Genomic DNA, 24,202 nt, shown 5'->3' with positions numbered 1-24,202 from the left:
CTAAAAATGACAAAAGCACAACAAAATAAAAACTAAAAAAATAATTTTTTATCCAACTTACAAATTAGTAAGAATTTTAAGGCATTTAATTGCATTCAAAACAGATTCTAAAACCTAAATTCTACATAATTAGACAAGTGAGAGTCAATTTAAAGAGTTTTAAAGCATGATTGAGTCAGAGCCTTTTCAAACCGTCCTGTACCACAGATTGTCAAGTTCCACACTCTTGTCTGTGTGTTTTTTTTAGTTCAGGTGTGATGTGTCTTAAGATGCTGTAACATATGTGAAGAGAGCGCACAGAATCCATATGAAAGACACACAAAAGCTCAGCGTCAAAGCGCCTGCCATATGCCAGCGCTGACAGCCTTAATAACACACGCCGCTGATATCCCAGATCTGTGCGTTTCTCTTCATATCCACGGGTTTAAAATGACATGTTCTGTCCTCTTCCACTTCACTAGACACAACTAACGCTCTACGTGAGACCGGGTTCACTCTAGACGTCACAACGACAGATTTAAAATCAGAACTGACCACAGAGAAGAGCAGATGCACAACAAAACAGCAAAGAATCAATGAATAAACGAACTGACGGAAAGATATACAGACATCAGCCAACGGTCCCCACAAAGAAAACTGCTCAATAAACTAGATGCACGATATATCGGTAACCATATCGGTATCCGCCGATATATGTTAAATATATCGGTTAAAGCCGATAAATAATGTATTATTTCCTTCAGCTGAGACACTTCAGATGTGCACTGTTCATCATGATGGGTTTGAATTGCTTGAAATATGATTGGAATCACTTAAAAAAAGGAAAATACAGTTCAGTGCAACATGTGCAACATGTGCAGCGCAATCTGTCATATCGGTTACATAAAATCATAATGAGAACATTATAATTGTGTGCTTGAGACGTGGATTTTAATGATGAGACTATAGTTTTTGTAATCAGGCTCTCAAAAATTATAGAAAAATTTGGATTTAGATTTATCGGCCGATATATCGGCTTTCAAATATTATCGGTTATCGGGCTAAATTTTCATATTGGTGCATCGCTACAATAAACATGAGAGAATGAGAGAATAAAACTGGAAAAATATCACTTTATTTAGGCGAAATGAAACCCACATACAAAACTTGTTGATTTAGGCCTAGTCATTTCAAATAAATGTTCTTCTATCCGAATCACTTTATCATTATATTTGTGGAGACATTTTTAACTGCAGTAATTCTTACATATTCTTTTACATAATTATATAAAGCGTTATAAAAATAAAGGTGACTTGACTATTATAGACAATAATGGATGATCATCTCTCGATATCATCAACTTTTCTGACTTTCAGTAAAATTACAAATGGTTTGTGCTCATCGAATTCCTAAGCCAATCACAAGCTTTCTTCAGATTTTCCCAGAATACACTGCACTGCACTTTTAAACATCCCACGAGTCAAGAATGGACATCGAACGAGGAGATCATCTGGTCAAAACAACTCGACATTCATTGTCATGTGATCCAAAAAACGCTGGTTTTCTTTTAAATGAATATCCTGTGTGTGTCCATATAAAGAGAAACAGAATTTGCGTTACATCAGCACAAAGAAATCTGAGAAAACGTGCAAACATATGATTAAAAACATGCTGTCAGGCATCTGTGAAACTTCTGCTTCACATGATGAGCGTGTGTTTGCGAGGTCAGGCTTAGACGCAGGACGTGAGACCCTGTGAGAATGATCACATGATTCTGAAGTGAGATCAGTGTGTGTGGTTGAAATGAGCAGTCACCTGTCGCGATGGTAATGAGCACCTGAGACTCGTTCACGATCCGCAGACCTGACTGACTGACAGCTGAATCTCAACGGCCTGTAAAGATGCATCACAACTGGAACAACATTAGATCTAATCGACAGAGTCATCATGGACTGTTCTGAGGATAGTAGGGGTGCACGATATATCGGTCACCATATCGGTATCGGTATTTATAGGCCAATATATCAGTTATCGGCTTTCAAATATAAAGAATTATAGGAATCGGCCAACATTAGGTGCATCCCTAGAGGATATTTGTGTGTCCTAAATGATAAATTATACACTATGTAGTGTATGAATCTGAGAGTCTGATGCCCCGCCCCCTTCACTACGTAATTAAAACTGTGACAGTCGTGTGTATGACGTGTCCAACGTTCCACACTTATTTTTTCCCGGTCGATTAAGTGCATCATCTGGGTATTAAAAGTGTACTTTAAGTACTTAAATTAAACTTAAACTAACATAAAAATACATATGTAAAGATTAATATTAATATAAATATTAATAAAATAAATAAATAACACTGATCCCATTTTATGCAGATTTTAAATTAATGTATTTGTATTTATTGTATTATGTTTGAGTGAAGTCTGTGTAGTGTTTTAATTTTACATTTGTTTATTTGATTTCTTGAATGTTAATGTTAAATACTATAGCTGAACATTTTAAAACACTGTTTATTTCATTTGTATATTATATTGTATTTTTTTTTACTATTATTTGTAATTTGCTTCTTTGCTACAAAGACAAAACAATTAAATAAAGGTTATCTTCGCCCTCCCCTACTTTGGTCTAAATGGTCTGTCATTCTTTTTTTCTTACCATACAAAGTGACATTTTTAAAATTTGCAATTTAGTTTTGCTGCACTGCTCAGTGACTTATAATAAAACCAATATGAAAAAGATTTGTGTTGAAATCGCGATCTTCCTGGAAAAATAAAATCGTGATATGATATTTTTTGCCATATCGCCCAACCCTAAAATTTTAAAACACAATTTATTTAATTTGTATATTATATTGTATTTTTTTCCTATTATTTGTAATTTGCTTCTTTGCTACAAAGATAAAACAATAAAGGTTTTTATCTCCGCCCACCCCTACTTTAGTCTAATGGTCTGTCATTCTTTTTTTCTTTCATATTTTGTACCTTATGAGGCGAAATTTTTAAAATCGGCAAATTAGTTTTGCTGTACTACCCAGTAACTTATAATAAAACCAATATGAAAAAGAATCGTGATAAAATCGCGATCTTCTTTAAGAAAAAAAAAAATGTGATGCTTTTTTTTGCCATATCGCCCAACCCTAAAAAAATTTTTTTTCAATTGTTTATTTCATTTGTATATTATATTGTAATTTTTTTCCTATTATTTGTAATTATTTGCTTCTTTGCTCTTATATAACAAAGATAAAACAGTGAAATAAAGGTTATTATCTTCGCCCCCTACTTTGGTCTAAATGGTTTGTCATTCTTTTTTTCTTTTATATTTTGCTACCTTATATAAGGCTAGGCTACATTTTTTAAAATAGGCAAATTAGTGCTCAGTGACTTATAATAAAACCAATGTAAAAAAAGGATTGTGATGTTCCTGGGGAAAAAAAAAGAAACCTGATATATTTGGTATAATCCTGCCATATCGCCCAACCCTAAAAAACGCAGTGCATACAGTGCAGTAGTAGCAGAACACACAGGCCTATAACTGGCAGAATCTGCTCCAGTATTGCAGCTCATGCGGGGGCACGCGGGCGCTGGCGGGCGGTCTGATGTCTGGTGGAATGATGCCAGTTGACTCCAGGGCATCGGGGGGGAGGAGGGCTGTGAAAGGAGAGCGAGTCTGTGCCAGGATCAGCCTGTTCTCTGGGCAACAAAAGGCGGCACACATTCAGCTAGTGCCGTGCCAACCGTAGGCCAGCGTCAGTGCCATCGAGGAGGAACTCAAGGGGAGGTGGTGTTTCTGAACAATGTGCCAGGCAGAGAGACGGCAGCCAACCAGAGATCAGTGCCTGACAGAAACATGGACAGACGACAGGAGAGAGAGAGAGAAAGAGAGATGGAGGCTCTTGTCTGCGATGTATTTTTAAGTGATGAATGAATGAAAGACATGTAGAGACTCTCTCCTGACATGGGAAGATGGCGTGTTGAAAGATGAGGTCGGTGACCAATAAAAGGACAAATTTAGCTTAGGTTTTTTTTTTTTTTTTTTTACTTAGGCCGATAAGCAACTACTTAACTACGCCCTGGCAACCATGCAGAAAACCTTAGTAACTGCATAGCAACGCGGTAAAACAATTCCGAACACAGACTGCATAGCAATGCCCTGGCAACCGCCCAAAACACAACAATAGTGACTGTAGCAATGCGCTGAACCCCAAATCAGAACACCATAGCAACGGTTAAATGACATCCTCTCAGGAGGACATCATAGCAACGGGCGCTAAAACCACTCAGAACACTATTTTGTGATTATTTTTATTCCTTTCTATGTAAAGCACTTTGAATTGCCATAGTATATGAATGTATCAACGGTTTATAAAGGCTAAAAAACACTCAGAACACCATAGTTGAAGACACAGCTAAACACCATAGAAACGGTTTGTTAAAACCCACTTATAAGACCATAACAGCTGTTTAGCAACTCAGAACACCATAGCAACGGTTAAATAATGCACTTAAATCCACTCGTGGCATCATAGCAACGGGTTGGAATTTGGAAACGCATAAAAACTACTCAAAACACCATACCAGTTGTGATAAAACCCACTATCAACGCTTTAGAAAGGCGATCAGAACACCATAGTTGAAATCCAGCAAAACACCACAGGAAGGGTTTGCTAAAAAACACTCAGAACTCCATAACAACACCTTAGCAACGGCACAGTAAAGCACTCTGATTCCAGTTTTGCGTGTGGTGCAGGTGGGCCTACAAACATTAGTTTACATTTTCTTCAGAACAAAAATTCAATTCTCCATGCAATTTTAACATGATTTCTACTTATATTTATTATAATGCTAAATATTATATGTTCTGTATGTAACTTTAAACTTAGAAAACAATGCTGACCTGTAGGCGCTGTTCTGGAAACCGCCACCATTTTGTTTAAATTCAAACAGAGAAAATCCCGCCTGTTCCAACGGCACTTCACCAATCGCGAGCGCGCAGAATGTTTGACCCTTTTCACATTTCACCATTAGTTGGGTAAACGGTGAATGAGATAATACATTAAACATATTTATTGTTTTCCCATTTTCTCAAACAGCAAAAGAAATACTCCACAATAGAGACAACTTTAAAAAATAGGGGAAAAAATAGAGAGAGATTAATAAGATGTCGACTATATGTCACTCTCCCTCACAACAGTTAACTAGTTATTTTTCTTTTGTAATTTGATGTAAAGCTAATATAGTACAAAGAATGTTATAAATGTACATACATTAATAAAAAAATGAAATTATAAAAAAAAAATGCAGCATTTACGATGACAGACATCACAGTCTGTGAAAGTAATGTTTCTGGTTAGTTTAAAAGTGGCGGCGGGCCACTTCTATTTTTGCTCCCCTTTTTTATGGCGTGTCGTGTAGTTTTTGAGACAGACTGTTTGATTTCACACACGACACCTGCTTCATCTGTCAGCTAGTAGTGATCCGAATTCCTAAAAACCCTTTCAAATGAAAAACATCGCGTCTGATCTTGACTCCAGTAATGCGGTTTGAAACCCGATCGTTCATTTTGTTGACTCTTTTTATTTGAACTACCGTCCTGATCCAGAAAGCAGCTCCACACTGACCGCTAACGCTGAACTGAAGCCTCTTTCATACACTTATTATTACATTACTGAACATGTTTCATTGCCTTCCAACATCCTGTTTAACCAAACCATCTGACCTCGAGTCTGTTAAAGCGCTCAACATCTACAACACAATCTCAGTTCTGCTTCAGATCATCAGGCCTGTGAGTTCACTCTATTCTACACAACATTGTAGAGCACAATGGCAACATAACACCTCGATTCAGAGTTTATTATACAGAAATGAACCTCAGATGGACCGGCGAAGGTTTATGAATATGCTGAACTGGCCGTATTTAATATGGTCCACGTGTACATTTATAATATACGGATTTAAATAATTATACGACTGCTTTAATTATAGAACTTAACATGAAAAATGTGTAAATTGAAAATACATATTTACCTTACTGAAAAAGCATAATTCGTTTTTTTATCAACGTTTAAAAAAATAAAGCATGTTGTCCTTTATTAAAAGCTATACGTGTAATTTGCATGAAACGTGTCATTTTAAAAAAGCACTGAACATATTTATTTTAGCCTTCATAATGAGTGTTTTAACGCTTTGTTTTTAATAAACAGAAATGTATTTTCGTGTGTTATTTATGCTCAAAGAAAACAAGCGCGTTCATGAAAACACCTAACAAATATTCACAAATTAACCCCCCAAAAATAAACTACAGAATTAAATTAGAGATTAAAAAGATGTCGCTTGTGACCGGTGTATGATATTAGGAGAATTATTGCACTGATCATTTAATAATAATCAAATGTGAAATAAAGCGTAATTTAAATACTGTGAGTTTATGCGCGACTTTTTCATATTCATCTCGATCGAGTTATGAAACTATAAGCTTCACAAGAATCCGAGATTGAACAGATTTATCAATAATGTTTTTATTCTGTTGTTAGGCTATTATTAATAACCTATTATAATAGGCTAATTAAACAATAACGACAAATAGAAAATAAAATAATAGTGTCACATACATTAGATATTTAGTTTTTCTATAAATAGGCCTAATCAATATTTCCTCGAACAAAATATTTAGCAGAAACTTATTTAAAACACGTTTGCCTTTGTGGTCCAAAAAAGACATATTTTTTCCCCAAAAATATATATAGTTTGTAATATTTAAAACGCAATGTTTAAAATGTATGTTTTATGCAAGGAAATGTTCTTTATTCCTTCATGAATACACGCCGTTATTCAAATGATTTCATTGTATGCATTATCATTTTAATGTAAATTATTGTAAATTGTCAATTATATGATTTAAACAAATGAAAGGTTAATATTTCGACTAAACGCGATTGGTTTTGAATGGCTTTATCAATAAGCCCGTTTTCATTTTTCGTTTCGTTTTTACATAGCGAAGCTCGTCTCCACAGGAGCGCGCTCCAGACGCGCGCCCGCGGACACGCGCTCATTACATGGCGTCTGCTGCCACCCAGCGGCCAGAGCAAGAACAACAGCACATTATTTTCAAGAAAAATGGCACAAAAATGCATTTAAAGTCATGAAAAATTATGTAAAGCAAGAGTTTCAGCTCTGAGTGTTAGGACAGATAGACAGTAGCCACATGCCTTTGAAAAAGGTTCGACTTTATTTACAGGAACATTTTCAGGAGGTTTTCAGATAAAAATTATTGGTGATACACGGCCTCATTGAGACAAAGCTGTATCTTCTCTCGCTCTCTCTCCCTCTGATGGCGAGCTGAGGGACGTATCCAGCTCCGCTCTGTGTGTGTGTGTGTGTGTGTGTTGATTTTGCCCAGTCATGTTGGCGGAGAGAGACGCCCGTGGAGAGATTGCAGCAATATGTCGTGTCGTCTTTTCCTCTTCAGTGACTTTCTCCCTTCTTACCCACAACCTGCATTTGACACACGCAAAACATCAAACTCACCACATTTAACTTCCATCATGCTAAGCAATACATTTTTAACCTGATAATAATTCCAGACAGACTGGATTCATCAGGATTTGATTGAATGGTGGAAAGTGGGTTATGATATTATTGTTGGTTAACAATATTTACTCACCCGTTTGAAGTCGTTCATGTTTGTTGCCTGGACAGGAGTGCCGATAAACGTCAAATAGTTCACTTTTGTCGTCTCCTCGTCTCCTTGGTTTGACTTGATAAATAACTGAAAATAAAAACAGGTGGAAAATGAGAAACTCAAGGGGGAACAAGGGGCTCAAAAAACAATAATATTAAATATTATACATTATAGAATTTTTTTCATACAATGAAAGTCAATGGAATTTTTTTTTCATACTATGGAAGTCAATGGGAATTTTTGGGGAATTGTTTTTCATACTATGGAAGTCAATGGGAATTTTTTTTTCATACTATGGAAGTCAATGGGAATTTTTTGGGAATTGTTTTTCATACTATGGAAGTCAATGGAATTTTTTTTTCATACTATGGAAGTCAATGGGAATTTTTTGGGAATTGTTTTTCATACTATGGAAGTCAATGGGAATTTTTTTTTCATACTATGGAAGTCAATGGCATTTTTTTTTCATACTATGGAAGTCAATGGCAATTTTTGGGGAATTTTTTTTCATACTATGGAAGTCAATGGATTTTTTTTTCATACTATGGAAGTCAATGGCAATTTTTTTTTTCATACTATGGAAGTCAATGGGAATTTTTTGGGAATTATTTTTCATACTATGGAAGTCAATGGATTTTTTTTCATACTATGGAAGTCAATGGGAATTTTTGGGGAATTGTTTTTCATACTATGGAAGTCAATGGCAATTTTTTGGGATTTTTTTTCATACTATGGAAGTCAATGGATTTTTTTTTCATACTATGGAAGTCAATGGCAATTTTTTGGGAATTTTTTTTCATACTATGGAAGTCAATGGCAATTTTTTGGGAATTTTTTTTCATACTATGGAAGTCAATGGCATTTTTTTTTCATACTATGGAAGTCAATGGCAATTTTTGGGGAATTTTTTTTCATACTATGGAAGTCAATGGATTTTTTTTTCATACTATGGAAGTCAATGGCAATTTTTTTTTTCATACTATGGAAGTCAATGGGAATTTTTTGGGAATTATTTTTCATACTATGGAAGTCAATGGATTTTTTTTCATACTATGGAAGTCAATGGGAATTTTTGGGGAATTGTTTTTCATACTATGGAAGTCAATGGCAATTTTTTGGGATTTTTTTTCATACTATGGAAGTCAATGGATTTTTTTTTCATACTATGGAAGTCAATGGCAATTTTTTGGGAATTTTTTTTCATACTATGGAAGTCAATGGCAATTTTTTGGGAATTTTTTTTCATACTATGGAAGTCAATGGCAATTATTTATTTTTCATACTATGGAAGTCAATGGGAATTTTTAGGGAATTTCTTTTCATACTATGGAAGTCAATGGCAATTTTTTTTTCCATACTATGGAAGTCAATGGGAATTTTTTTTCATACTATGGAAGTCAGTGGCAATTATTTTTTTTTTCATACTATGGAAGTCAATGGGAATTTTTTTTTCATACTATGGAAGTCAATGGGAATTTTTGGGGAATTTTTTTTCATACAATGGAAGTCAATGGAATTTATTTTTTCATACTATGGAAGTCAATGGGAATTTTTTTGGAATTTTTTTTTCATACTATGGAAGTCAATGGGAATTTTTTGGGAGTTTTTTTTCATACTATGGAAGTCAATGGATTTTTTTTCATACTATGGAAGTCAATGGATTATTATTTTTTTCATACTATGGAAGTCAATGGATTTTTTTTCATACTATGGAAGTCAATGGGAATTTTTTGGGATTTTTTTTTCATACTATGGAAGTCAATGGAATTTTTTTTTTCATACTATGGAAGTCAATGGATTTTTTTTTTCATACTATGGAAGTCAATGGGAATTTTTTTTTCATACTATGGAAGTCAATGGAAACCAGCAACTAATTTGGTTACCAACATTCTTCATAATATCTTCTTTTGTGTTCAGCATTAGAAAGAAACTCATACAGGTTTAGAAACACTTAAAGGTGAATAAATTATGACAATGACACGTTAGTTGGTGAACTGTCCATTTAAATAAGATAGACTATTTTTACAAAAGTTACAAAAATGATGTTTGGATTTTCTGGATGGGGAATTTCTACACTAAGGAATGCCAAGCATATTTTATAATGCTGAAATGAAATCTTGTCGTTTTTATTTATTTTTAATTAATTAATAATATTATATATATATTTATATATATATACATTTTTGTTTATTTGTATTAATTATTTTATGTTGTTTTTTTAAATATGCAATGTGTATTGTATTTGTATGAGCATTACGAGTGTAATTGAACATACAGTCACACTGTTGACGTTCTGAAACTTGACGTATCGGAGCGGGATGAGTCCGTCGTCTTTGTAGTCTTCCTCGGACAGATCCAGCGCCTGCGTCGCTTCACTTCTCTCCGCGTCATCGAAACCCATGGAACGAGGAAGATTAATGAAGATCTTCACACTCTTCGGGGCTTGAGCTGAAAACACACAAAGAGACAGCGGTTGATATCAGTGCGAACCCCGTCTGAAGGGAGAAAACTAACAGTCATTTGCACTTCTCGCTCAGAATGCCTGTTTAGGAAACGCATTAATGTAAACACATCAGGATTGCCTGAACGTAAACAGACGAGTATTAAAATATCAGATCATTTTGCATAATAAATGCAGCTGTTGTTTTCTATTCTGTACTTAAGTTTAATCAAACAACATAATTGACGAACAAAATAGAGAAAACCTCTAACTCTTCTTGATTTATTTATACAACTTACATTCACAGCATACATATTTTGATATACCTGTACATATCAGTAGGTTTAGCTTTATTTTTTTTTAATTGTCTATATTAGTTTTAGTAACAAGTTTAACTAAATAAAAAGGATAAAAACATGCAAATGGAGGACTAGAATTGATTATTATTTTAAAAATCGGTTTTAGTGAATGATTCATTGACTCGCTCATATTCATTCGGAACTAATTTAATTGAATTGAATCGTTTTTGAACGAATCTAACGAATGAATGATTCAATGAATTTTTTTTAATATTTTTAACAGTCACTTGTCGCCACCTACTGGTGTAACGATGTAATTGATACAATCTTAATTTGAAGCATCAAGTTACTTTCAAAAGGTGATTTACTCTATTTTGATCGCTACTGTAGACATCAGTGTTTATATCTGAACTATAAACTTTCTTCTGTGATCATTTGAATGATTGTAAGACAGAAATAATGAAACTGTGTGGTTGAAAAGACTCAAGTTTGTGAAGCTGTTTCATATCTACACATGACAACGGCTCTCTCTGGATCAGAACGCAGATCTGAATGTTCGCTGTAATTTTATCAAAGGTTTAATAGACAGAGGAGAATCACTGTCATTTAGAAATGAGATCATGTGATCAGGTGTTTGCAGGGATCCCACACCTTGGTTAACTTCAAATTCAAGGACCTTTCAAGGACTTTCCAGGTTCAATATCCTCAAATTCAAGGACTTAATGTGTGTACCATCGTAGAGTGGTTTCGTGCGCGCGTGAACGTCATGGCAACGTACAACACAAAGTACCTCACGCGGGAAACACTTAACGTATATTAACGCGTAAATGCATGCAACTAAGGTAAATCAAGCAAGGTTAGTATGCATAGGCCATGAAGTGTGGGCAAAATAACACACTAGCGGACTAGCACTCAATGAATGAAGAATTAATTCCAGAAAACTTATTGCACAAAATAAATTCAAGGACCTGTATCTATGTGTGTTTATTTTCTAAAACTTTCCAGCGCCTTGAATTTTTTTTTTCAGATTCACAAACTTTCAAGGATTTCAAGGACCCGTGGGAACCCTGAGTTTGAATTGAGATCACGATCTTTTAGTGTCAAGCAACGAGAGCTGGTGTCTTACCGAGTTCAGCAGACAGCAGTTTCAGGGAGAAGAGTTTGACAGGTTGATTGAAGGAGATTGTGATGAGAAGCTGCAAACAAACGCAGAAGATCAACACTACAGATCATATTTACACTCGAGAAACTCACACTGCCAGTCTCTGGTATCTGATCTAATAAAAGATCAACAGTACAGTTTCACTTTCAGTTTAACGGCCATTAGATACGGCAACAAAAGACTGGAAATAAATACATGCTGAAGCTCTAAAATGACTGGAAATATATAAACTAAAGCTAAATTAAACCGAAATAGTAATATTAAGGGGGGGGTAACTTTACAATTAGGTTTCATTTGTTAACATTAACTAATAATGAACTGCACTTCTATGGCATTTATTATTCTTTGTTAATTACAAAATGAACTAATTCATTATTAAAATCTAAAGTTGTATTTGTTAACATTAGTTAATGCACTGTGAACTAACATGAACTAACAATGAACAGCTGGATTTTTAGTTTATACATTAACTAATGTTAACTAATGAACCTTATTGTAAAGTGTTACCAAGAAAATTAAAAGGCACTAATTTGTTTTACTAAAATGAAACATTGGATGAATAGATTAATTAACAATAATATTAATAATAATTTATCAAATCACACTAAAGTTAAAATGAAAACTGAAAATGTAAAAATAAAAGGTAATTCTAAATATTCATGAACATTAGAATAGTATAGAAATAATTCTAAAATAACACACTATGCAAGTGTCTGAAAATTAGTAGTTAACTAATAATAATGAATCAAATCATACAAAATAATCAAAATAAAACACACAAAAAAAGATTTAACTATTTTATTTGTTATTCTGCATGTCATGTGACCGTTAACCGACATCAGAGAACATGTGACTAAGTTGTTAAATAATTGAAATATTATCTTTAAATCTCAGACGGATTTCAAGTAAATGTTTGAGCTCAAAGGGGTTTGGCTGACAAAAGTTTGTGAATCCTGTGACACTGCAAAACCACACACACACACACACACACACACACACACACTTAGTTCCTTTGCATGTAAACAGGATGTTTATGTCAACATTGCATTAAAGGGGTGGTATAATGCCCTTTTCACAAGATGTAAAATAAGTCTCTGATGTCCCCAGAGTGTGTGTGTGAAGTTTTAGCTCAAAATACCCCACAGATATTTTTATATAGCATATTAAAATTGACACTTTTTGAGGGTGAGCAAAAACACACAGTTTTGTGTCTGTCCCTTTAAATGCAAATGAGCTGCTGCTCCCGGCACAGGGGGCGGAGCTTCAACAGCTTGAGTCCTTTTACCTCACACAGACATGCACTGAACATTTCAACAACTTTTAGCCTTTATGTTCAAGCCGGAGTCAGACAATGATGGAGAGACTCAAGAAGAAGTGACAACACAAGATGTCTCTGAATGGTTAGTTGATGAATTTATGAAGCTGATGTGTAGTTATCTTCTAGTCATTGATTAGCATATTCTGTCTTGATAATCTATAAATCGTGTTCAGGGGGCGGGGTTTATGTAAATTTTATACACCGCTTTAAGCAAATATCTCCCTTTGCTTTGAACTTCATAACTTTGCAAATGTTGTTTATGCTCAAACAGCAACATTACACACTAATTAAAGTTAGAAAAGTGAAATCATATTCAACCACCCCTTTAAAACCCCAAGTTCACCTGTTCATCACAGTCGGACTCCAGGTAGGAGGAGTCCTTGATTAAGCAGTTGTCGAAGCCACAGTCGTCGCTCTCATTGAGACATTCACAGCCAGCTTTACTCACGAACGGCATCAGGTCCATCTGAACACAGCAAACGACAGACATGACACTCTCAAAGTTCAAAGTTCACAGTTCACGAACCCCATCAAACCCAGCCTGCATGGACTCACGTAGCCTTTGGGAATATCCGAGTCTTCGTTGCTCCCGGGATCGTTTTCCACATGCTGTTTGATTTTCTCCTCCAGCCCGGAAGCGTCTGCGCCCTGATACTGGTCCACGCGCACTTTGTTTCGGAAAAACTGGAACGTCGGCGTCGCTGAGATATTATTGGCTGCGGCTGTTGCCTAGGAGACGGAAAATAAAACACTTTGGTCACAAACTGTAAAAAATGACGTGATTGGTAAGTCATGCCAACTTATGTTTTTACATTACTTTGACTTACTTTTATAAAGTTATACGAGATTCAACTCGATTTTAAGTCAGTTTGCTTATACTTAAGTAAATAAAACATGTATTGAAATACATAAAACATACATATGTTTTTACACTGGTGTTATTTTAGTATCATTGAGATACGATTATAGTTTTTATCCATATTTTATAATTTCAAGTTTTACATTACCCATTTTATTCAAGGTTTAGTCATTTTGATGTGTGTTTTTGTCATTTTTATTCATTTTTTTGGACACTTTACAACAAGGTTTCATTAGTTAACATTAGTTCTACTTCTACAGTGTTTATTATTCTTAGCTAATGTTCATTTCAACATTTACTAATACTTTATGAAATCAAATGTTGTATTTGTTAACATTAGTAAATGCACTGAACTAACATGAACAGCTGGATTTTCATTAACTAATTTTAACAAAGATTAATACAAATTAATTAAATGTATTGCTCTTTCACGTTATTTAACACAAAAACTAATGTTAACAAATGAGACCTTATTGGAAAGTGTTACCTCTTTTTTAATGTCTAGTTTTTATAAATGTAAGTATATCAAGTTAATCTGAAGGAAAATAATCTCTCACCTGACAGACGTGGACGTCGACTTCTAGAAACACAACCTGAGGGTATTTGTTGCTCAACATGTTGAACGCTGGAGCTATTCTGACACAAGGACGACACCTGGACAAAGAGAAACCATCATCAGTTAAACATCATCATCTCAGACCAAGAACTAGAACACTTTTCCCTTGAAGTCGGCATTTCACATTAGTCTCTTCTTCTCTATAGTGCCGTATATCCGAGTGAAACGCTTCTGGAACAAGAACAAATGTAGGGCGGGGCTTGATTGGATGGTTGTGGTTTGCTATTGGCTGATCTCCCGTGATTGACAGGTTGCCCCGCCCTCGTCATCAGAGAAGAGATGCTGCAAGAGGGAGTTATTCTGATTAAAGATTATTAACACAATAACAATGTGCACCGATAAGTCATTTAGAATAAACACTGGAATATTACATAAAAACATAAGAACTGAAAGTGACTTTAAATCTGTGTTTAAAAACAACAACATTCTGACAGATAATGTTGATTGTGAAATCAGCATCTCCTGACACTAAATTACATTAAAAAATACATTTACTAAGAACATTTCTCCTAAATATTAGATTGAGAAATTATAAACTTCATATTCAACCTGACAGTTATTAATTAATGTATAATAATAATATTAATAACAAAAAGAGCACAACTAAAATAAATGAATAAACAAATATGTATTATTAATAATGTTTTTAATGATAATTCTTTAATAATTATACATTATTAAACAATTACGACGATTAATCGCGATTATACACATCAAATATACATGCATATGTGTGTATTTATATATACAAAATAAGTATACACAGTACAAACACGTATATTATGTAAACACAAACTTTTGTTTTGGATGCGACTAAACAATAGGTGTTTATATATACTATATATGTTGGGTCAACAGAGTTCGGCTGACAACAGAGCAACAAAACACAGTTCTTTCAACACGTGTGTGTGTGTGTGTGTGTGTGTGTGTGTGTGTTTTGCTAAGTCATGCCGGTGTGTGTTCTGTTCTTGTCCTTCGTTCAGTCTTGTGTCTTGAGTGGCGGGTCAGTCTGTGCTGTTCTGACCCGGCTCGGACTCTCGATCTCTCTCTCTCTGTGTGTGTGTGTGTGTGTGTTCTCGGTTCTGTCAGGTTCGGCTGCAGGGGCCTCACACTCACTCACTCACCCGCTCATGGTGAACTTCACCACGACCAGCCTGGATCCTGCGCCGCTCAGCTCCGCCTGGAACTCCGAGTCATTCCCGATCACCTTCACCCCGACCATGACTCAAAAACACGGGGAACGAATCGCTGAAAAGCGTTATTAATCACCTATAATCGGTCAGATTGATCAGAATCACTGAGACGCTCGGCGCGGCACGACAATTGTCCCGGAACACACTTCCTGTGTAGTGATGACGAAGAACTGCGGTCTGGCCAATCACAGGCTGCGTTGCCCGGTGCGCGTCATCACCGAAACCGTTCATGAGATGTCGCAAATCCTCAGCAACTGTCGTGAGGTGCAAATAACTAATATTTATGTTTTTTTATTTATTTATTTGCATTTATTATAAATTAATTTGTCACTCAGCTTCTATGTGAATGTTTTTTTTTATTATTTATAAAAATAAGAGTAAACATTTGTGTTATTTTTCTTCGGGACGTTTGTGTTTCTATGGTGACGGGTCAATTCAACTAGACCTAAACATGAGCAGGATCAAAACTTTCATGGTTTTATTTCTAGTTTCGTTAGTTGCGCTGAACCAAACGACGGCTGAGTACGGTGTGTTTTTAGTCTAAGAATATATTATATATATAATACGAATATATTTATGTTATTCTCATTAAGAATGAACTGTTTATTTGGTTGCTATTCCAACCATTGCGGTCAATAAACCATTTCTCATCCAACAGCAGAACAAATCAGAACGTTAACTAGCCACAAAAACAAGATGTTAGATGTGTTTCTCTGTGAAAAATCATACTCAAATATTGATTTAGAGCTCAACTGTTGATCTGTCGTTATGAAGAATTTATTCTCTACTTTCAAAATGTAAAATATTGTGTGGTGCTCTTGTTTACATGCATGTTTGTTTGTTTTATAGATAAGAAATCACTGGAGATCAGATTTGGTGTGGCCTCGTTAACTAAGAAAAATAAGGAGCTAACAAAGTTTTCTCATTTCTTAAATCCTTACAAGGGACGAGAAGAGCAGGTATGATGATCATAACCACTGATCTGTGTCTTCTGCTCACCAACAGTGCATTTATTTGATCAAAAATACAGTAAAAACTGTGAAATATTATTCTAATGTAAATCATCTGTTTTCTATGTGAATATATAGTAAAGTGTAATTTATTCCTGTGATTAAAGCTGAATTTTCAGCATCATTACTCCAGTCTTCAGTGTCACATGATCCTTCACAAATCATTATCATATGAGGATTTGATGCTCATTAACATTTATGATTATTATAAATGTTTAAAACAGTTGTGGACAATTTTTTTCAGGATTCATTGATGAATAGAAATTTCAAAAGAACTGAATTTATTTGAAATAGAAAGTTTTTGTAACGTTATACTCTACAAGTTTGGGATCAGTAATAAGTTTTTCTTTTATTTATTTATTTTTTTGGGAAAGAAATTAATATTTTTATGCAACACGGATGCATTAATTTGATCAAAAGTGACAGTAAAGACATTTATACAGTTAAAAAAAAATTCTATTTGAAATAAATGCTGTTCTTTTGAACTTTCTGTTCATCAAAGAATCCTGAAAAATAAAATATATCATTAGTTTCCACAAAAATATGAAGCATTGATAATAATCATAAATGTTTCTTGAGCATCACATCATCATATGATAATGATTTGTGAAGGATCATGTGACACTGAAGACTGGAGTAATGATGCTGAAAATTCAGCTTTGATCACAGGAATAAATTACACTTTACTATATATTCACATTTTGTAAATTGTAATAATATTTCACAACTTTTACTGTATTTTTGATCAAATAAATCCAGCCTTGGTGAGCAGAAGAGACTCTTTCAAAAACATATTATCGATTGAAAACTTTTGAACAATAATGTATAATACATAAAAAAAATGTTACAGTACAAATTGGGTCTTTAAACATTAATACTTCAAATTTATGGCTCGCCTCATACAAGGATGATTATATTTGGAGGTCCGTGGCATCTGAAAACCCCTGTTTCAAGGGATTAAACTAATTTTCACCTGGTGGATGAATAAAGAGTTGGGAAGTAAATCAGCAAGCAGTTCCTCAGAACCAGAACAGATGAACACTAGTGTTATGCTGGAGAGTTTTGCACTGGCAGAAAATGTAAAGACTGTCTTTTTTACTGGAACGTTCTGTTGAATAATGAAACATGACTTATTGAATGAATTGTTGTGTTGTTTCAGCTCTTGGAGAAGCTGCCTGAGAATTTCCAAGTGCTTCTTAAAACCACTATTTCCCTGCAAACTATCATTTTCTGTGTTGCGGTCCTGTTTGGAATCTTTCACCTGCGTGGCTGGGATCCTGTAAGACTTATTTTTGTGCAAAAACATTATTAAAGACCAGCAGATAACTTTCTATTAACGTTACAGGACGTTCCCTGTGAGCTGGGTCAAAAATAGTGCTGTGAATGAAGTCTATTCATTATTCTTGGCTACTGAATACATGTCTCTCTCTTTGTATTGTCCGCAGCTCTGTCGGAAATGGGTCCGGAATAAAGACTGGACCGAGGAGTTGGAGATGGTCGAGATCAGATGATGCCGTAATGTGAAAGTTCACTGATGTGATGAGATGTATTACAAGAAAAAACACATCTGTTAACTTTTTTAATTATGTATTTGAAGTTTTTTTTTTTTTTGTACAGTCACAAACTTTGAAGAAACCTTAACCTAAATGTTTACTAAAGTATTTATATATTGTTTGTAGAAATGTAATTAATATAATATATAATCTTAATAAACTACTTTGTTCAGTGTCTCTGATTTGATTAGGACTCATTCATATTTAAAATGTCTCGTATTGAAACCTGATTGAAACCCGTAAGGAAATAAATAAGATTAAAATAAATAAACATTAGATTAAATGCGTAAATAATAAATAAATAAATACATTACTGAACATTTATAATTGTTTGTACATTTTACCGTCCATGTTATTTATTTGATTTTTTATTGACTGAACCAACGCTAAACGGTTTTATTGAAACTCCCGCCCCCGGCCTCAAAACCAACCAATCAGCTTTCCGGAAAATTCTTCATCGTGCGAACGGGCCAATGCCCAGCTGAAACGACAGAGTTGATGGTTCGCGCATGCGCACGAGTCTCCAGCCATCCGCTCGTGTGCCCAGCGTGCAGTGACAGACGGACGAACTGATTTCCGGTGCGTTTACCCGAAACCATCCCGAACCGAGCCGGACTCAACTCATCTGAGGCCCAGAGAGCAGAACATGGCGGGCGAGCGCGTCGCTCAGATGTCGATCAGTGAGTTTAATGATGATGATGGTGATGAAGATGACGCATATTGTCTGCAGTGTTGCGTCAGATCATGCTCTACTGCACTATAACACACATACTGTATTCTACTTATGTATACTGCAGTACACAACATATATATATATATATATATATATATATATACACACACACACACACACACACACACACACACGGTCTTATCAGAACATGATGCATGAACTTAAACTGACAAGATCTGTCAAATCTAACATGTGCACTAGGAAATAGATCTAACATGTGGACTACTTTAAATATAAATGCTTCAGATTTTCGTAAATAAACTCTCAAATGTTGATTAATTGAGTGAATCTGACTAAGCAAAAGAATAGTTTTTAAATAGTGATTGGCCGATATTGATTATTTTCTAACCAATTTGCATGTTTATGTGCCCGATAAATGATGTTTATTTATTGTTTTATTTCTGTTTTTGACAATTAAACCAACAGCCCTGAACAAACTGATTGATTTAACACTTTTTTCAATAATTTCTGTAATTTCACTTGCATGCTGCAAATCAAAATAAGTAAAGTGCACTGTCACTGAAATGTATTTTTAAATAACCGGTAACAAATAAAGCATGTAAAAATAATCCTAAGATATTTTTAAAAAGCATAAACATTCTAAACCGCCTGAATAAATAAAATAAAAAGCATTGCTACTTAGTTCTACATTTACATATTTTTATTTATAACAACAGAAGTAATATTAATAACAAAAGGCAAAATGTTATTTTATCTTTGACCAGTCTTGCGCACAATTCTCAAGATGGTGCCATTTATTGGTGAATCCGATATTACCAAACCGATACCCGGTTATGGGAAAATATATGTAAAACCGATTATCGGTTGATCTCTTTTACAATTCTATACCTTTTTCTATACTTTTTGTTACAATTTTAACGAAACCTATTATTATTTCTTAAATTGGTTTGTGATTTTTCAAAATGATGTACATTTTTACAAAAAAAGACATTACACTTTAAAGAAATGTACATCTACATAACATGCTGGCCATTAATAAGAAATGTATTACAAAAGCACATACGAGCACAATTAAATAAAAATGTTTATCAATATTTGAAGAGTTCAGATGCAAAAGCCTCTAAGTGCCATCTGAAATTTTCTTCTAGAATGATAATTTTTATCAAGCTTGTATATTTCAGTTCAGTAATTTCACTTAAATGACAATTAATAGGTAATTGGCTTTTGCATCTGAACTCTTCATTTACTGAAATATTGTGATTTTAAATAATAATACAATTATTTGTTATAACATATATATGAATGCAATAACCTAAAATACCAACAACACAAAACATGCATATTTGCACTTGTTTTCTTAAACAGGCCATCATTTTCCCAGACAAACTTTTTCTACTTTTTTTATGTAGGCTTCCTGATGTTTTTAAAAGGAATCAGTTCCAAATAAATAGCTTGAGAGTGTCGATATACTGCCGTAAGGACCTGAGCCTTTTCCTGCTCTTGTAAACTGGTGAAATGTTAAATCTGCTGTGGTTTCCTCCTGCAGAAGAACTGTACGTGTCTGATAAACAGGGCAGTGATGTGGATGGAGAGGGATCCGAGCAGAAGCCCTTTAAAACTCCACTCAAGGTGCCTGATCATAATCCACATCTTCTCATGAAATATGATTCCGGTCATTTTCTGTATTTAATTTCATACTTTATCCTTCATATTTCCTAAATGTTCTCAGGCACTGTTGTTTGCGGGAAAAGAGCCATTCCCAGTGATCTATGTGGATTCACAGAAGGAAGGAGAGGTGTGTAAACCTTATGACTAACTAACCGTAACAAGAATAAACATGTAAATCTATTGATTCAAAGATGCACATACATTCTGCCCAGCATAAATTATTACAAAACTGCTTGAGAAAACAAAATTATTTATTTTTTCTAGACATTTAAAGGTGATACCTTTATTGAACCCATTGAAAAACAAAAATCATATAGAATTTATTGATGAAAAATCCAAAAAGTTATTTATTTATTTTTTTGTATGCACTATATTATGATTTCACATTTGCTAAATTTAATAGCTGTTTTTCTTTAAGAAATCCACCGCTAAACATACATTTTATAAAGGGTTTATTTAGTATTTACTTGCTGATACACAATGTGAGCAGACATGAGTAAAGAAAATAATTTTCCCAGTCTATAGATAGTAGAGATGCACAATATATCGGCCACCATATCGGTATCGGCCGATATATGTAAATTTTTTATGTTATCGTTATTGGCCCGATAAGAAAATTTGGTCGATAAATAATGAGTTATTTCCTTCAGCTGAGACACTTCAGATGCACACTGTTCATCATGATTCTTTTGTGTGCTTGAGACATGGCTTTTACTGGTGAGACTTTAGTTTTTGTAATCAGGCTCTCAAAAATTATATAAAATTTGGATTTAGATTTAGCGGCCGATATATCGGTTATCGACTTTCAAATATAAAGAGTTATCGACTTTCAAATATAAAGAATTATCGGTTATCGACTTTCAAATATAAAGAATTATGGGTTATCGTCTTTCAAATATAAAGAATTATCGGTTATCGGCTTTCAAATATAAAGAATTATGGGTTATCGTCTTTCAAATATAAAGAATTATCGGTTATCGTCTTTCAAATATAAAGAATTATCGGTTATCGGCTTTCAAATATAAAGAATTATGGGTTATCGACTTTCACAAATATAAAGAATTATGGGTTATCGACTTTCACAAATGTAAAGAATTATGGGTTATCGACTTTCAAATATAAATAATTATGGGTTATCGACTTTCACAAATGTAAAGAATTATCGGTTATCGACTTTCAAATATAAAGAATTATCGGTTATCGTCTTTCAAATATAAAGAATTATGGGTTATCGACTTTCACAAATGTAAAGAATTATGGGTTATCGACTTTCAAATATAAATAATTATGGGTTATCGACTTTCACAAATGTAAAGAATTATGGGTTATTGACTTTCAAATGTAAAGAATTATCAGTTATCGACTTTCAAATATAAAGAATTATCGGTTATCGGCTTTCAAATGTAAAGAATTATCGGTTATTGGCTTTCAAATATAAAGAATTATGGGTTATCGACTTTCAAATATAAAGAATTATGGGTTATCGACTTTCACAAATGTAAAGAATTATGGGTTATCGACTTTCAAATATAAAGAATTATCAGTTATCGGCTTTCAAATGTAAAGAATTATCGGTTATCGGCTTTCAAATATAAAGAATTATTGGTTATCTGTATTGTCCAAAATTTTCATATCGGTGCATCCCTAATAGATAATATTTTGAAATTTATGCAGTAAGGAAAAGTTATATTAGATGTATCTGTTTTGAAAAAAAAAACTTTTAACGTAAAATTGTCACAAATGTGCTTTTTTTTAATCATGGTGCATGCAAAATTAGTGCATATTTAATTAATAGATGCATATTAGCATGCATATTTTGCATAAGAGCGTGTTTTAAGGTGATTCATAATAACTTGGCAAAGTTTGATAGGAATAGCATTTTACCTGCAGCGTATGACCTCTGGATAGTTGAACATTATGGCGTGTTTGTGTTGTCAGCGCTGGGCCGTCATCTCTAAGACTCAGATGAAGAACACGAAGAAGCTCTTCAATCGAGAGCAAATGAAGAGCGAGAGCAAAGACCAGAAGGAGGTACCTGGAACGTTCTGTGATTCCCCCTGTCCTCTATAGACCTGTAATAACTCCTGTGTCGATCATCTTTTGACCTCATGATTGACAGGCTGAAGATGCTGTACGCAGAGAGAAGAATCTGGAAGACGCTAAAAAGATCACCATCAAGAACGACCCCAGCCTTCCTGAACCCAAAACTGTGAGTACTTTCTGAATTAAGTACAGAATATAATATTGATTATATAAAAGCACCGAGTTACAATATGAGGATGGGTAGGTGGTTTAGGGGCAGTAATGGATATAAATAATAAACAATTGCAAGTTTACATCTAAAAGTTTTTTAATAATCTTGCAATTCTGACTTTCTCTGAATTCTGAGTTTACATCTCGCAATTCTGACTTTCATCTCGGAATTCTGAGTTTAAATCTCACAATTCTGACTTTACAATTCTGACCGGAATTCTGACTTGAAATTCTTAGTTTCATCTCGAAATTCTGAGTTTAAATTTCACAATTCTGATTTTTATCTTGGAATTCTGACTTGGAATTCTGAGGTTACATCTCGCAATTCTGACTTTCCACTCGGAATTCTGAGTTTAAATCTCGCAATTCTGACTTTCATCTCGGAATTCTGAGTTTGCATCTTGGAATTCTGAGTTTGCATCTCGGAATTCTGACTTTTTTCTTTGAATTCGGAGTTAACATCTCATAATTCTAACTTTTTCACTTGGAATTCTGAGTTAACATCTCACAATTCTGACTTTTTTCTGGGAATTCTGAGTTAACATCTCACAATTCAGATTTTTTTTTATGGGAATTCTGAGTTTAAATCTCGTAATTCTGACTTTTTTTTCTTTGTTTCTGCCTTGGAGTGAAAAAGTTCAAGAGATAATTGCAAATGTTATATCTTTAAATCTCAATATAAAGTTTATATCTCAATTAGGACTATATCTCGCATTCTCATAATTGTGAGAAAAAAGACAAAAAGTGATTGCAATCAAAGTGGAAATGTTAAATGTTCCTTTTTTAAAGACATAAGGTTCTTCAAATGTTGGCACTTCAAATTAATTTGATCCGATTTCATATTCTCAAAGAGCATCAGTCATTGTGTTTGTAAGATCTGAATAAATGTACGCAAGGTATTTTTCAATCTGGTTGAGAAAGTAGCCGGATTCAAAAGTTTAATATTTTCCTTATAAATTGATTATTTATGCTATTCACCGCCCCTTTTAATCAGATTAAAATCTCTTTTTAAGGGTTGAGCTCCATTGATGTCATGACATTTCAAATCCCTTTTAGCCATCAATCCGATTATTAATGTTCAAGTCTGCTTTATGAAGTTTTTCAGTTTTATTTTCTGTGCCGCTCAGGTGAAGATTGATAAACTGGAGTCGTTCAGAGAGCAGAGGGTGAAGGTGTTCGGTTGGGTCCATCGCTTGCGCAGGCAAGGTGAGCAGACTTTCTGTGTTTGTTCATCTATAATCAATCAACATTTAATACAACATACATATAAAACACTATACATTTATTTCTCAGGAAAGAACCTTCTGTTTATTGTGCTGCGCGACGGAACCGGTTTCCTGCAGTGTGTTCTCACGGATAAACTGGTACTGTGTGTGTTTGTTGATATTTTACACTATTATAATAGGTAAATTATTCCTAGTCCTATCTATCCTGTTAGTTATCAGGGATCTTACCACTGATCTGTCTCTTCTGCT

The 24,202-nt window shown here is 34.1% G+C and overlaps 3 protein-coding genes and 1 long non-coding RNA gene across 6 annotated transcripts in view; 2 read left to right on the top strand and 2 right to left on the bottom strand.

Moving 5' to 3' along the window:
* The window catches only part of LOC307144881, a 46,755-nt gene that overhangs the window by 18,641 nt on the left and 3,912 nt on the right, over window positions 1-24,202 (bottom strand). The window contains exon 1 of one of the 3 annotated variants that reach the window (XR_013818841.1): window positions 4,879-4,926. The exons of 1 other annotated variant lie outside the window; for it this stretch is intronic. This is a non-coding gene — a long non-coding RNA (uncharacterized lncRNA). Of the gene's footprint in view, window positions 1-4,878; window positions 4,927-24,202 lie in introns of those variants that run through there. One more of the 3 variants, XR_013818842.1, reaches the window with a different exon arrangement.
* Window positions 7,386-15,731, bottom strand: txnl1 (thioredoxin-like 1). Its single transcript, XM_079847228.1, has 8 exons — window positions 15,481-15,731; window positions 14,298-14,394; window positions 13,437-13,610; window positions 13,225-13,347; window positions 11,528-11,597; window positions 9,938-10,110; window positions 7,645-7,749; window positions 7,386-7,475 (listed from the first exon to the last, which is right to left on the bottom strand). The coding sequence occupies exons 1-8, from the start codon at window positions 15,576-15,578 to the stop codon at window positions 7,446-7,448; spliced, it is 870 nt and encodes a 289-aa protein (XP_079703354.1). The 5' UTR covers window positions 15,579-15,731; the 3' UTR covers window positions 7,386-7,445.
* Window positions 16,002-18,076, top strand: LOC307144674 (uncharacterized protein). The gene is made up of 4 exons (XM_079847229.1): window positions 16,002-16,076; window positions 16,399-16,508; window positions 17,719-17,838; window positions 18,005-18,076. The coding sequence occupies exons 1-4, from the start codon at window positions 16,022-16,024 to the stop codon at window positions 18,068-18,070; spliced, it is 351 nt and encodes a 116-aa protein (XP_079703355.1). The 5' UTR covers window positions 16,002-16,021; the 3' UTR covers window positions 18,071-18,076.
* Window positions 18,744-24,202, top strand: part of nars1 (asparaginyl-tRNA synthetase 1) — a 16,368-nt gene continuing 10,909 nt past the window's right edge. The window contains exons 1-7 of the mRNA XM_079847546.1: window positions 18,744-18,792; window positions 20,353-20,435; window positions 20,536-20,601; window positions 22,413-22,505; window positions 22,594-22,683; window positions 23,855-23,933; window positions 24,021-24,091. Coding sequence (XP_079703672.1) covers window positions 18,759-18,792; window positions 20,353-20,435; window positions 20,536-20,601; window positions 22,413-22,505; window positions 22,594-22,683; window positions 23,855-23,933; window positions 24,021-24,091 — 516 coding nt within the window. The 5' untranslated portion in view covers window positions 18,744-18,758. The remainder of the gene's footprint in view (window positions 18,793-20,352; window positions 20,436-20,535; window positions 20,602-22,412; window positions 22,506-22,593; window positions 22,684-23,854; window positions 23,934-24,020; window positions 24,092-24,202) is intronic.

This window comes from Squalius cephalus, assembly GCF_949319135.1.
Source record: "Squalius cephalus genome assembly, chromosome: 17".
Taxonomy (NCBI): domain Eukaryota; kingdom Metazoa; phylum Chordata; class Actinopteri; order Cypriniformes; family Leuciscidae; genus Squalius; species Squalius cephalus.
The sequence above is the reverse complement of the archived record's forward strand: the minus strand, read 5'-3'. Positions and strand labels throughout refer to the sequence as shown.

What these genes read in the sequence shown, in the direction of transcription:
- txnl1 (XM_079847228.1), bottom strand. Translation starts at nt 15,578, where the DNA reads ATGGTCGGGGTGAAGGTGATCGGGAATGACTCGGAGTTCCAGGCGGAG. An exon ending in ACTGCTGTCTGCTGAACTCG is followed by an intron (nt 10,111 to 11,527) that starts GTAAGACACCAG and finishes GTGTGTTTTCAG; the next exon opens with CTCAAGCCCCGAAGAGTGTG. An exon ending in AGAACGTCAACAGTGTGACT is followed by an intron (nt 7,750 to 9,937) that starts GTATGTTCAATT and finishes TTTTATTTTCAG; the next exon opens with TTATTTATCAAGTCAAACCA.
- LOC307144674 (XM_079847229.1), top strand. Translation starts at nt 16,022, where the DNA reads ATGGTTTTATTTCTAGTTTCGTTAGTTGCGCTGAACCAAACGACGGCT. An exon ending in CCAAACGACGGCTGAGTACG is followed by an intron (nt 16,077 to 16,398) that starts GTGTGTTTTTAG and finishes TTTGTTTTATAG; the next exon opens with ATAAGAAATCACTGGAGATC. An exon ending in ACAAGGGACGAGAAGAGCAG is followed by an intron (nt 16,509 to 17,718) that starts GTATGATGATCA and finishes GTGTTGTTTCAG; the next exon opens with CTCTTGGAGAAGCTGCCTGA.